The sequence below is a fragment of the Fundulus heteroclitus genome, unplaced genomic scaffold (genome assembly GCF_011125445.2).
Source record: "Fundulus heteroclitus isolate FHET01 unplaced genomic scaffold, MU-UCD_Fhet_4.1 scaffold_499, whole genome shotgun sequence".
Classification (NCBI taxonomy): domain Eukaryota; kingdom Metazoa; phylum Chordata; class Actinopteri; order Cyprinodontiformes; family Fundulidae; genus Fundulus; species Fundulus heteroclitus.
The window spans coordinates 1-13,143 of NW_023396922.1; the positions used below are offsets into that span (position 1 = coordinate 1).

General features: G+C 38.1%; 1 protein-coding gene and 1 long non-coding RNA gene across 2 annotated transcripts; both read right to left on the reverse strand.

Annotated features, from left to right (window-relative positions):
• Positions 1-81: 81 nt before the first annotated feature.
• Positions 82-6,429, reverse strand: LOC118560862. The gene is made up of 7 exons (XM_036132380.1): positions 6,129-6,429; positions 4,381-4,692; positions 3,686-3,973; positions 3,416-3,547; positions 1,216-1,250; positions 383-454; positions 82-200 (listed from the first exon to the last, which is right to left on the reverse strand). The coding sequence occupies exons 2-7, from the start codon at positions 4,565-4,567 to the stop codon at positions 177-179; spliced, it is 738 nt and encodes a 245-aa protein (XP_035988273.1). The 5' UTR covers positions 4,568-4,692; positions 6,129-6,429; the 3' UTR covers positions 82-176.
• A 3,473-nt stretch (positions 6,430-9,902) lies between these two features.
• On the reverse strand, positions 9,903-10,642 carry LOC118560864. The gene is made up of 2 exons (XR_004929647.1): positions 10,569-10,642; positions 9,903-10,024 (listed from the first exon to the last, which is right to left on the reverse strand). It is a non-coding gene; the product is annotated as an uncharacterized LOC118560864 (long non-coding RNA).
• Positions 10,643-13,143: the final 2,501 nt, after the last annotated feature.

Genomic DNA, 13,143 nt, shown 5'->3' on the forward strand with positions numbered 1-13,143 from the left:
TATTTTTAGTCCTGACAGCAGAATAAGTCTTTTTTCTGTTTGACCTGCAGCACAGAAACCACAAACTGTTTCAGTTCCATTTGAAAGACTTTCCACTTTCATCTATGTTATCATTTAACATGTTTCCAAACCTTGTGCATAATGGAGCTGTTCAGTCCGGCCCCATTCACATGGTTTTATGGTTTAAAAATAACCCTCCTCTGAGTAATTAGGGAGAAATTGAGATCAGAATTTGATACATTTAACAAAGTTGAGTGAAAAGATGAATTAATTTAATCTTCTACCTGAAGCTTAGGTAGAATTGTATCCTTCATTGATATTACAACATTAAACAAGCAAATTAAAATGGGACTGTTATAAAACTGCTTATTTGGTTTCTTACCTTTATCTTATTAGACATTCTGTCCTTAAAATGGTCAACAGTGGCATAGGTCACAATGGAATACACCTCATCCTGGGGAAAATGGACAGTAAACCTTTATTTACTGTTATAATACAGACAATCTGCATCTTTCTAACCACATCAATTCTTCTGTCTTAAACATCCAGAGTCCTAAATGTCAGCACCTGCTCCCCACAGAGCTGTGTGCTGACCCCCTGCTTTACATCCTCTAAACTCATGACTGTTCCCTCACCCACTACAGTAATGACGTTGTCAGGTTTGCATACGACTTCACCGTGGTGGGGCTCATCTCGATAATCTTTTCAGCAGTTCTGAAGAGATTATCGGCTTTCCTCTCCAAACACTGCAAAGATTACACTCTTCCTGTTGCTTCAAAAAGCAAATGGCGTCATCAAGGACATCTCACATCCTGGTTACGCTCTGTTTGAACTGTTGCCTTCAGAAAAACGCTACAGAGCATGAAAAACAAGAACCAACCGTTTCAAGAACAGCTTTTACCCAACAGCAATAACCACCATCAATGCTGATGAACACATCTGGTATGCAATATGCTCACAGGGAACGATGGAATATATGTGAGGAATGATTATTTGTAATTTTCATGTTTTTTTAAGTGTGGGGTACAGACTGGTTGGCATTTTTTTAATCTTGATGTACTTGTTACAAATGATAGCAAAACTATAATCTATTCTATTTGTTTTAAACTTAGTCCCAATTTTCAAACTATTCTTAAAAATATGAAGAATAATTTGATGGTTTTCCTTTGGGGTCTATTAACTATAGGTAATATGTTTGAGCGAGCCAATACTCACATGATGATGACTCTCATGGGCTGAATCTGGATCTTCTAGATAAAAATAAACCAAATCATTATAATTATTTCCATCAACAATATTTAATGATCATATTCAACTTCTGTTTTTTTTTAACCACTATCAGATGAACCACACTGTGGTTGCTATGGAAACAGCTCTTCCTTATTCTGAGAAAAGTTATTTACAGCAGAAAGATCAATGAGATAAAAATGAACATGAACACAGCTCTGTTTAGAGAAATGAACATAGAGGATGGGCAGTTTATTATAACTAACAAACACAAGTAGTTAAACAGTCAGAAGTACTTGACTGTTTTAGAAATACACAGCAGTCAAAATAAAAATACATGAATAATTAATAATAAATGAAAACTTAAAAAAAGAGCCAGAACAACCTGGCCAGCATCTGTGAAGGTTAGTTGCCTTTATTGGACATTTCTAAAATAATGTCACATTTGTCCAGAGGCATCACGGTTTCCCAGATAGTCGAACAAGAATAGTGCAAACTAGAATGGCAACAACTGCAATACCAATCATTCTAGAAGATGACAATGACCCAGGAGCTTTATTTTAACCTACTTCACTCTAAAAACCCAGCGTAGAACAGCTTAAACATTGGTTCAAATGCAGAGGCCTCAAAATGAGTGAAAACAAAGCAGTATTATCATTTTGATGCTCACTTGTTGAGCGGCTGAAAAAACAAGATAAAAACAGAAAAATGCATTTTGTTAGAAAAAAGCAAGGCCTTAAAATGTGACTTCATGTTCACAAAGAAACCCAAGAAGCTGCAACAACTGACTCACGGAAGTTGCAAGTGACTTTAGGGACAAACAATTGGTGAACAACTCAGATCTTTACATAAATAGAATATAATCAAGGAGGATTAAATAATTAGAAAAACGACTAAGTAGTGAAATGACTGACTCCGGATTGGTTCTTTTAGACCTACTGTTCATTACATGTGAAGTATGTTCTACTGAACAAATACGTTAGCAAGGCTGGATCTCTGATAGAGATTCTGGTCCTGGACCCAAGGGCCTAATCCGACTTAGGAACCATGTAAGGGCTGCGAAACTAGTAGCGTCAATGGAGCCTGTGCCTTACATATTTTAGAACATATGGTAGGAGAAAAAGTGGGTGAGAGGACACTTTTATTTTAAATCTGGTGATTATTTCAGGACAGTTTCTACATAAGGGGAGAAATGGACCAACAGCCCACCAACAGACAAATGAATCTTTGTGGGCTCATGAACACAAACCTAGTGTCCGACAGTTTTTTTGTCTTTTAATTTTGCTGATCTATACCAGTTTTGGTTCTGGTGAGCTTCAATGAGGTTCTGATTCAGCTAGCAGCATGATGCTCCGTATACCTTTGGTTTTGGGTAGCTGCTCTCTGCACTCTGTTGTCTATCTGCACTTTTGGAAAAATGTATGACTGTAATTATCCAGTTAAAGGTTGCAGCTGATTATCTTCTTGGACACAGCCCAGACTCTATGATTAAATAATTATCTGTTGCTTCAGCAATGGATGCAGCAAAGAGCTCAATCATAAGAAGCTGTTCTAAACCACCTCAGCTGCCCATACTGAGAGGTCTTTTTCACTCTCCATCCTCTAAAGATGTTTTTAGTGTAATGTTGGTCCAATGGTAACTGTTGCTGTGCTGCAGCTTGAACAGATCCTGTTCTCAGTGGATGTTTTAGGAGTGATTCTATCCAGCCAAGCTACAGGTGACAGCGGTCCTTTGGTAGTTTATCAACATCAGTGGTGAGTGTTTTTTAACCTTTAGCTTATTCTGATTGTCTTAATTATGTGTGAGCTGCTAAACAACATGAGAGTTGACAGAAACCCAGAGGTCAAGTTCTAACAGACTGGAAGAGAGCTGATGTTCAATGTGGGCAGAAAGTTCTAGATTGAGGCTCACTTTGACTTCCAGTTGCACTGGACCCCCCCTGAAACCTGGCTGGCCCTCCCATATGAGCCAACCAGGAGGGAGGGCCAATCTAACCCCCAAGAAGGGTTAAAGAAGAGGAGAAAGAGAGAATGGAGTCTAAAAGAAATATTAGGAACAGATGAGGATAGGAGGAAAACTGTATTATAAATAAAGCATTGTTCTTATTTTTCCAAAATACAAAACTGAAACATAGAATATAGTAGGTGGATGCTATAGTTAAACACTGATGTGCAGCAAATCTAGTACCTGTTGTGGTGCTGTGATCCTTTTTAACTCTGATTTTTCTGAGTTTGATAAAAACAGCAGCAAGAACCACCAGCAGCAGGAGAACACAGATCACTGCTCCAAGGATGATGATGGTTCTGTTGGCAGGAACTCCTGTTAAGAGACAGAGAACATGACAGAGAACATGACAGAGAACATGCAATGCAGAAGGTATAACAAATCTGAAGGAAAAAAATATTAACAGATATCCCTCGACTTCAAGACACATATTATAATAAGACGACATATTACCTTCAATCTCATAGTGAGCTTCTACCTGCACTGTGTTGTTCTTAACAAACTGGCAGGTGTATCTTCTGCTGCTGCTGCTCTGAAGCTTCACAGTGAGATTAGAATCACAGCCAGTCTGTCCTCCAGACTGGAAACCAACACCTTCACCAAGCAGCTCACTTCCTGTCTCATCCACCCAGAGGAGGCTCTTCTCTGGACAAGAATCCAACCAAATGTATCTCACCAGAGAACACTGTAATGTGAAATCTCCATCCATTGTTGGATCAGCACCTGGTGGAGATGGAGAGACTGGAAGAAAACAAGACAATAACTTTTCAGAATAAAAATATTACAGCATCTATTTTATAAAATGAGAAAACAAACAAGACAACTTTTATATTTAGGCTTATAAACAGCAGCCGTTCAGTGAACATATTGCAGACTAACAGCTGACAGGCAGTAAGAAAGATGTAAGAAGTAAGAAGGCTACAAGTTTAATTAAGGAACCTTTACTACTACAAAATAAATATCACTCCATGAAAGTAATATATTAACTGTTTTATCTATTAAAAAACAACAGATCTGGTTCCAGTCCAGGCTTCACTCAGATGATAACAACACATCATGATCTAAACAGCCAACTCCATGCAGGGACTTCAGGGTTAAGAAGGACTGATATCAGCAGGTATAAAAGTCACTGAGTTTAGATTACTCACTGCTCATCATGTTTAAATACACATCTGTGTCAAAGCGTCCTCCATCCCAAAGCTGACAGGTGTAACGTCCAGCATCCTCAGCAGTGATGTTGTTGATGATCAGAGAGCATTTATTGTCCAACCTCAGCCTGGCAGCTCGAGCTGAACTCTGAACTTTTCCTCCATGAACTTCATGTTGACGCTCCATGTTTTCAGCTCTCGTATAAAACCAGTCAACAGCGGAGCATGAGAGAGATGATGAAGGTCTTTTACAGGACAGAACAGCATCATCTCCAGCTCTGTGGTAGATATGGACTCCTTCTCCCCTGATAACTGCAGAGAAAGAATGTTTTATACAACATTTAGCTGTTAATAATATTAGTCTCTGTGCTTTTCTGCCAGTTTTCACTTAAAGTATGAAATCTGTTTAAAAATAAACTATAAAAAAATCAGTTAATCAGTATCAGTAAAATGATAACAAAAAATTACAAGAATATTTCAATAAAATAATGTATTATAGGTCATAATTTGTAACCAAACTACATAAATCATGATCTAATTCCAGTTTGACCATTTTATGTCCTTTTCTCAGTCTTTGAGAGTTTTCTTCAGATCTGAAGATATTGATTTTATTTCCTTCTAATGGTTTAATTACTGGTTACACATTTTACTGGAAACCAACATCAGTTATAATCAGTTCAGAATGAAAATGTGTCAAATTATCCTGAAATTTATTCACAGGAACAGGTCACATGTACGAAAAATAACTTTTAGGATGACCATAAAAATGTGTTAGTGTGAAGTATTACTTGCCATAAAACCTCAGTTTATGCTGAAGAACTGTCTGATTTAGTGGCCTTTAATTTTATTTTTTAATATTATCTAATCTGGGTACTGACTGAACACATAACCCACAGTCTGACGCTTTTTTTTGTTTCTTCCTGTTTGGTTTGACTTCCTTCTTTTCATTTTTCTCCTCTAAACAGCAGCTCTGTTTAACCAACACACCAATCACCCTCTACAGTTAATAATAGGAGTGTAACGGTCCACAAACATCAGGATTTAGTAGATTTAGTCAGGGAGCAGTGGGCTGCCTACACTGAGTGGCATCCAGGGATCAATCTGGAGCTAAGGGTCTTTCTCAGGGAGCCATAGTGGCAGTCTGTGGATCTTCCACTCTGAACCCAGAACCTCCAGGACACAAGTGCAACGCTCTGACCACTAGGCCACCAATCCTAGAGCTGTACTGTTCTACCTCTAGTCATTAATAATGTTTTCTTTCAGCAGGTTAAAAAAGGTAAAGAAATTTGGAAAGAACTACAAACAGAGAGTTAGTTGATTCAGTTCAATTTGGGTCTGAAGATCTAAAGCTGATCATTATCTATATTTAAAACACAACGGCACACATTTGTACATTATTATTCATCCTAAATGCTTCAAAGGTAAATAAAGGAAAAGCCACAAAGCTGAATTATTATTATTATTATTATTATCATCAGTTTTCACTTTGCTCTCAGACACGTTTTCATGTCTTTACTTCCATAAATCTCACTTAGTAGCCTACCGCTGTATGAAAAGACTGGCTTTGATTCATTGAGCTACAACCTTTGTCCTCTTTGCTTTCATGCAGGAAGTTTCAGTGTTTCTGAGCTACAGCAGATAATAAAAGAAGGTTTAAAACTATTTATATACAATACAAAACAATTACAAAAAAATCAAGTAATTTTTGCTTTTTATCTAATTTCCTCGATAAATAAAATACATCATACCTTTAAACACAGGTGTGTAGTGAGCTTCTATCTTCACTGTGTTTCTCTCAACAAACTGGCAGGTGTATCTTCTGTTGCTGCTGATCTGAAGCTTCACAGTGAGATTAGAATCACAGCCAGTCTGTCCTCCAGACTGGAAACCAACACCTTCACCAAGCAGCTCACTTCCTGTCTCATCCACCCAGAGGAGGCTCTTCTCTGGACAAGGACCCAACCCTCTGAATCTCTCCAGAGAACACTGTAATGTGAAATCTCCATCCTTTGTTGGATCAGTTGGAGATGGAAAAACTAAAACAAAGTGAAAATGTGTCTCAGTCTATAAGATTAAGAAGAAACTTTCTCTAAAATGAGAAATTTAAAAAATTCAGCTTTATCCAATGCTGTGAAAAACAGAACAGGAAAGAGCTACAAAAAAATCCTTAATGAACTTCAGATGTTGTTTACATGTTACTTTGTGATCTACACTTATATTGCAGCTCTGAGCAGTTATTAACTAGAATTATGGATTAAAACAAAAGTTTTGCCCCGCCTTCAGCTCATTCAGGAAGCAGCAGACACCCAACAAAGGTCATTCAACAAAAACACAGTTGGGGGCAGAAATAACATTAAAAACACATTGAGTTTCATTTGATCATTGTTTGATATAAAAAAATCAATTCAACTTATTAACTTTTTAAATATCAGATATCTGACTGTAAAGTCAAACTAAGTGTGGACTGATGTGTGGTTGAAGCCATCACACAGCGCTGAATAAATGATTCATTCTCACTCTGACAGAACAACATTTTAACTTCTGACTGCATCAGATATTCATCAGAACTGCTGATGTCAGAAACATCTGTCCAACACAAGTATTTCACAAAGTTAATCAGAAGGAAAGAGTCTGACAGCGTCAGATCCTTCAAGTCTACAAACTCACTGGTCAAAACACTCAGAAGCACACTGCCATCTAAGGTTCCTGAACCAAATCGACAGATGTACCATCCAGCATCCTCAGCAGTGATGTTGTTGATGATCAGAGAGCATTTTCTGTCCACATTTAACCTGGCAGCTCGAGGTGAACTCTGATTAACTTTTCCTTCCTGAACCTCCAACAGAAAACCTGGATCTCTGATGTAAATCCAGTTAACAATGGAGCATGAGAAAGAATATAAAGGAATGTTACAACGTAGAATGACATCATCTCCAGGTCTGTGATAGAGATGAAGTTCTCTTCGTCTGGTGCCTGCAGCTGAGACAAAGACACATTCAAATTTTACACACTTCATCCTTCACAAACACAATCATGAAGGTGAAATTATATTTATGTTGTCATTTAATTATTTTACATTGTGTTTGATTTATTATGTTAATTTCATTATATACAACCCTGGAAAAAAAGCTATTCAGGACATTATTATGTCAATAATTAGGATTTTATGTTTGAGATAAAAGTTTTTGAAATATATTTTTATATATTTGATTAAAACATGATTGACAAACACATGCTACACACAGGAACTTCTCCAAACACTAAATGTTAATTCTCATATCTCTATAAAATATCACAGTAAACCAAAGTGTCCTTTAATCTGTCTCAGCCTCATCAGAAAGAAAACAGATCTTTACCTTCAAACTGAAGCACAACGATCAGAACCAGTTCCAGAACCAACATCTCCTGTCCTTCAATCAGCTGCTGAACACTGAGAGACTTTTCTCTGCTGCACATCTGAAAGAATTGATGTTATTTCCTCTTTGTCTCTGAATTAATGTATGATAAGATCTTCACACCCATCAACTGTTCTGTTATTTTGCTCTCATCACACTTTTCTTAGAAACTGATAGAAAACCACAAACAGAAGGAACTAGTTGCTCAAAAGTTTAGTCAGGAAAAGCATTTAAACTACATTTAATTCATTCACCTTGTGACACTCAGATCAACTAAAGTGAGCCATGTTTCAGCTGAAGGGTCTGATTGTGAAGAACATTAAACAGTTTTATTTATAGTTTACATTTTTATGATCAACATGATGTAATTTCCTTAGCATGAGCCGTCAGAGAGGAACTGTGACGTCTGCTAATGAGCTGCAGTCAGTCCACTAACAGCCAGCAGCTCTGAGACTCTGCAGACAGAGCAGTTAAACCGAGTCAGAACAGAATCCAAACAGGTCAAAATGGACCCCTGACAGCAGAGGGGTCAGACTCAGGCCTGCAGGACAAATATGACCATGAGATAATTTACAGGGTTTATTAGAGCCGGCCCACTGGTAGAAAGACCATTCACAGCTTATACTACAAATCCCAGAATGCTCTGCTGGTGAGCTGAACGACTATGGAGATCCACAAACTCGTCTTCTGCTGACATTTAACAGTAACCTGATGCTACAGCCAGTAACACAGGCCTGAGATAATACTGAATGTTTGCACTGAAAAAGTACAACAAAGCTGTTGTTTGTTTAATGTGTTTTTATTCTAATAGTTAAACTAATAAGAGATGATTTCAAACACATTGGAGAACACATGAATCTGTCAGATGCATGTTTGCTGATCGCTCATATGAAACAATCTGTGGAGGGAAACATTAAGCAGCAGTTCAAGGACACAGATTTTGGGACCATATTTGGAGATCTGACCTTTGCAACTGTAATAAAATATTTTACATTTCCTAAATTAATCTAATTTGACTCTGATTCCACAGCAGCTGTCTTGTATTCAGTTAATTCCTCAAAGAGTAGCATCCCTTGAGTCTGACTGAGCAGTGATGACCCCTCAGTGTCTGTAGATACAGGTGACACAATACTGCTTAGCAGGGGCGTGCATACATAGACACTAGGTGGTGCTAAAGCACCAGGAAGTTTGCCTTTTATCAACGAAAATGCCCTTTTGAAACTCTTTTTTTTTTTTTTTTTTTTTTTTTAATTATTAATATTCAGGGCAGTCAAAAGTAGCCGGTCAACGGTGGCAAATCGGCATCTATAGCAGCTCTTGCCCCTGCCTACATTTCCCCGATTATATAATGGAGCGATATTTGTGCCTTCTGGTTGAGTGCGGAGCAGACCCTGGACTGGAAGCCGTCTTCTTTTTTTTTAACCTCGGAGTGGCCATCGTCCTTTTAGAACTATATATATCACTATATATATATATATATATATATATATATATATATATATATATATATATATATATATGAAACACTTCTTTTTTCTAGCTTTAAAGAAACACTACAGAAAATTGCATCTGTTGACACAACAGGAATGCAAAGATCCAGGGAAGGGACAGGGGTCAGTGGGAAGCCTACTGCTGCCACCTGGCCATGGTTTGTCCTCAGGTTCTGTGTTGCTGTTATTGTTAAATTAAATTAATAAATTGTTTATAAAAGTTATTGTTGTCTGTGTCTTCTTAAAGTCTTTTAACATTTTACATTATCTGTTTTATCACTTCTTTACAATTTAAGTAAACTTAGAACAACTTCTCAGTGACAACATCAATTTATTTTTAGAGAAACAAGTATTTACAATAAACTATCAAAAACTATTTACATTAGATTTTAAAATTAACTACTACAACTATTTACAGAAGATATAAAATAAATATTACTAAAGAACACACACACATATATATATATATATATATATATATATAATATAATTTTGACTGAGCAGGAGTCCCTGGTGGTGCTGCTGGACTGGATGGGATGCCACACAGATGACCTTGGAGTCTTCTGACTGCGAGTGGAACATCATCTGGGGGGTGGGGGATGCCTCTCTACTGCCTCACCACTGACTGCCTCCAACACGTTCTCCCCCTCCTCATCCTCTGGCATGTCGTCCTGCACTTCATCGTCTGGGGCCATGATGTCACCGGCTCCCAGGCAGATGTTGTGCATTTAAGTTGATGCAGCAGTACATCGGCCTTGTCTGGATAGAGACATAACGATTAAGAACAACAGGATTAGATGATACCAATGTAATTTAGCTGATATAATTCTAGTGAATGTTAACCCCTTAACGCCTGGTGTTGCTAATTTGTGACGAAACAATTCTGGCCCTTACTTATTTTACTTCATCTAGATTCACTATTTAAGTTTTTTTTTACGTTTTTATATTTAGATTTATTTTTCCTGTATTATTTTTTCGTTGTATAATTACAAATAAAATCAGACAGTAAGGGGAAAACAATTTAGACAAATAATGATTTATTTCTCAATATTAGTTTGGCTTCTCAACACATCATTAGTGATAGTGAAAGTAGTGATCTAAGTCAGTTATTTACAGGGTTTGTACACATTTAACTATTCAATTCAAATGACTAAAGTTACAAACATATGCCTATATCAAGTCTTACAAACATTTTACATTTAAACATATTCGTCAATCTGCTGACAAGCGTTTGTTTAATAACTGGTATATTATGATCATTAGCAGGCCCCTGTGGGTGAAAATAATAGCAGGTAAATGTTACCTCTCCACTGCGCTCCTCCAGCCCGAGAAAAATTTGTCGCCGGTTTTGCTACTGCCGAAGCCGTCTAAACCGACTCTCCTCCTCCAATAACAAGTAAATTAAAAAAAATTCAATAACCATTTTTTTTTGCGTCGTTTATCGGCGCTGGTGCTGTTTTTCCCCGGGCTTGGGGTAGACGTGATCATAGACATAATATAAGAGTAGACGTGTCATGCCTATGCTGCGATGCGTCAGCCATCTTAAATGTGGCAAATCTGCACTTACTCAGTCACTTAAACATTCATTCTCCTGAATTTATTCTCGTAAGGAATAGAAATAATCAAACCTGGCCCTATTACTCCAGGAGTGAAATAATTCTGCAAACTGTGACTATTCTGGAAATGTTCCCTCTTAATTCTCATAAAATTATGTTTTTATCATAATATTACCACTTTTATGTTGTTAATGTTACTTTATTGTCCTAGGTCTTTTTTTCCCCTCATATTAGTAAGTTTACCTCTTTAATACTCCCCCAAAAGGTCTGTTCCTGAAGGTTCACATGTGACATGGTTTTATAAAATAATGAAGACCACAATTTTTAGATTTAACAAATTTATCCTTATAACACATACTATATATATATATATATATATATATATATATATATATATCAGGGTTTTGTTTACCGATGAACTCAGGACGCACACACAGAACTAAAAGTTTGAGTCTTTATTGAAAGAAGTATGCTGGGTGATGAGTGATGAAGACCGGAGGTTCAGGACTGCAGAAAGTCAGGGATGTAGATGATGGCAGGAGCTGACGGCCCGGAGACAGAGAGTCCACACTTGCTAGGTGCTGCTAGGAATGCTCAGTTCTGCTCGGCTAGCAGGCCCCGTAGCCACAACAGGTTAGCAGTTCGTTGGAGACACCAGGGCACAGAGCTGAGCTTCTCCAGGGCGGCTAGTCAGGTTAGCAGAACTTGAGAGACACCAGGGCACAGAGCTGAGCCTTTCCAGGATGGCTAGTCCAGTTAGCAGTTCTCTGGAGACACTAGGACACAGAGCAGAACTTCTCCAGGGACAAACAGCAAAGTATAGCAACTGGCAGGACTAACCTTAAACAAGAGAAACAAATCTTCCAAGGCAAAACCGGGGACTGGCATGGAGAGGTGTGGAATGATGACGGCCCAGTGCTGAACTGAAGGCAGAGGGAGGTTTAAATAGAGCACTAACAGGTGAAACAAGGGTCTGACTAATTAACTGGTAAATGATTATCAGGTGTGACTGACTGCTGAGGAAAATAACTGATGACTGAAAACAATAAATAAAATAAAACCTAACTCAAAAGAGATGAAAAAATGAAAATAACAGAAAAACAAAGCCAAACCGAAACTCAACCATGACAATATATATATATATATATATATATATATATATATATATATATATATATATATATATATATATATATATATATATAGCTCTTCTGTTTCTTCTGCTACTGGAGAAGAGGACATCTCAAAAGCCGACAGGGACACAGTTTCATCCGTGCTGCCACATTTCCTGATGTGCTTGGAGACGCACCACACCACACCATCAAATGGCGAAAGATGGCCTGGAACTGGCAGGCAGAGAGGGTTATTATTCCAGCCTCCTACAAGACACCCAATCATATTTACATATACAGTTATCTGGATAATATGCACATATAAAGACAAAAAACATTGTAAAAAATTTAATAAATTTGTACCTGACGCCCTGATTGAATTGTATAAAGTATAAATGATTTAAGTACTTTAGTCATGTGAATTGAAAAAATATTGTTTCTTGCTAGCTGATTTGCCCGCTGGATAGTCGTTATGCTGCGCGGGAATTCCCAGTATTTCTCACAAAGTCATGATTTTATCACGGGCAAACAATATCGTACGGATTTGTTTGATTCTTACCTGTGAAAGGAAATGCCAGCAGATCTTGTTTGTTCCGTAAAACGGTTGGTACATTTCGACGCGGCACAAGAATGAGGCATCTTTTCTGATACAACAACAGAACTCAACTTTTTTTCTGCCACATAAAATATGGCGGTGACGTTGACGTGCGATCCTGCGCCCTATGACGCGTCTACGTATACATGTCTGTGGACGTGATGACGTCGTGTCGCAACCAGGAAGTGCTCCAAAGGCTAGACCGTCTCATTTACCAACGGTTGAGGATCCTCCGGAGCATCCTCCGCTGGCTGGGTCCTCCTAAGGCTGTGTAGGCTGGGTCCTTCGAAGGACGCAGCCGCCGAATTGAGACACAGCTATAGCCTTCAGTCGCTGCCACAGTTTGGCTGTGGTCACCGTCGGTGTCGGTAGAGCGGGATGGAAATTTGGTCTGATTACCAAACAATTACAAGAAGCGACAAAAAAGCAGAAAGCAAGCTGGAAGGAGCGCCATTAATTTCTGTTTGAAATGTCAGCACTGAAGTCTAAACTGGAGTAAACATTCACGCTAGGAGGGTTAGCTAGGACAGCTAGCAAGGTTAGCTAGGACAGCTAGCAGGGTGAGCTAGGACAGCTAGCAGCAGAAGGAGCAGAATCAAGCACTAAAACTGCCAA

Coding starts and splice junctions, on each gene's coding strand:
- LOC118560862 (XM_036132380.1), bottom strand. CDS start 4,567: ATGGAGCGTCAACATGAAGTTCATGGAGGAAAAGTTCAGAGTTCAGCT. Junction 455..1,215: donor CCCATGAGAGTCATCATCAT/GTGAGTATTGGC, acceptor CATTTTCCCCAG/GATGAGGTGTATTCCATTGT. Junction 201..382: donor GAATGTCTAATAAGATAAAG/GTAAGAAACCAA, acceptor CTAATTACTCAG/AGGAGGGTTATTTTTAAACC.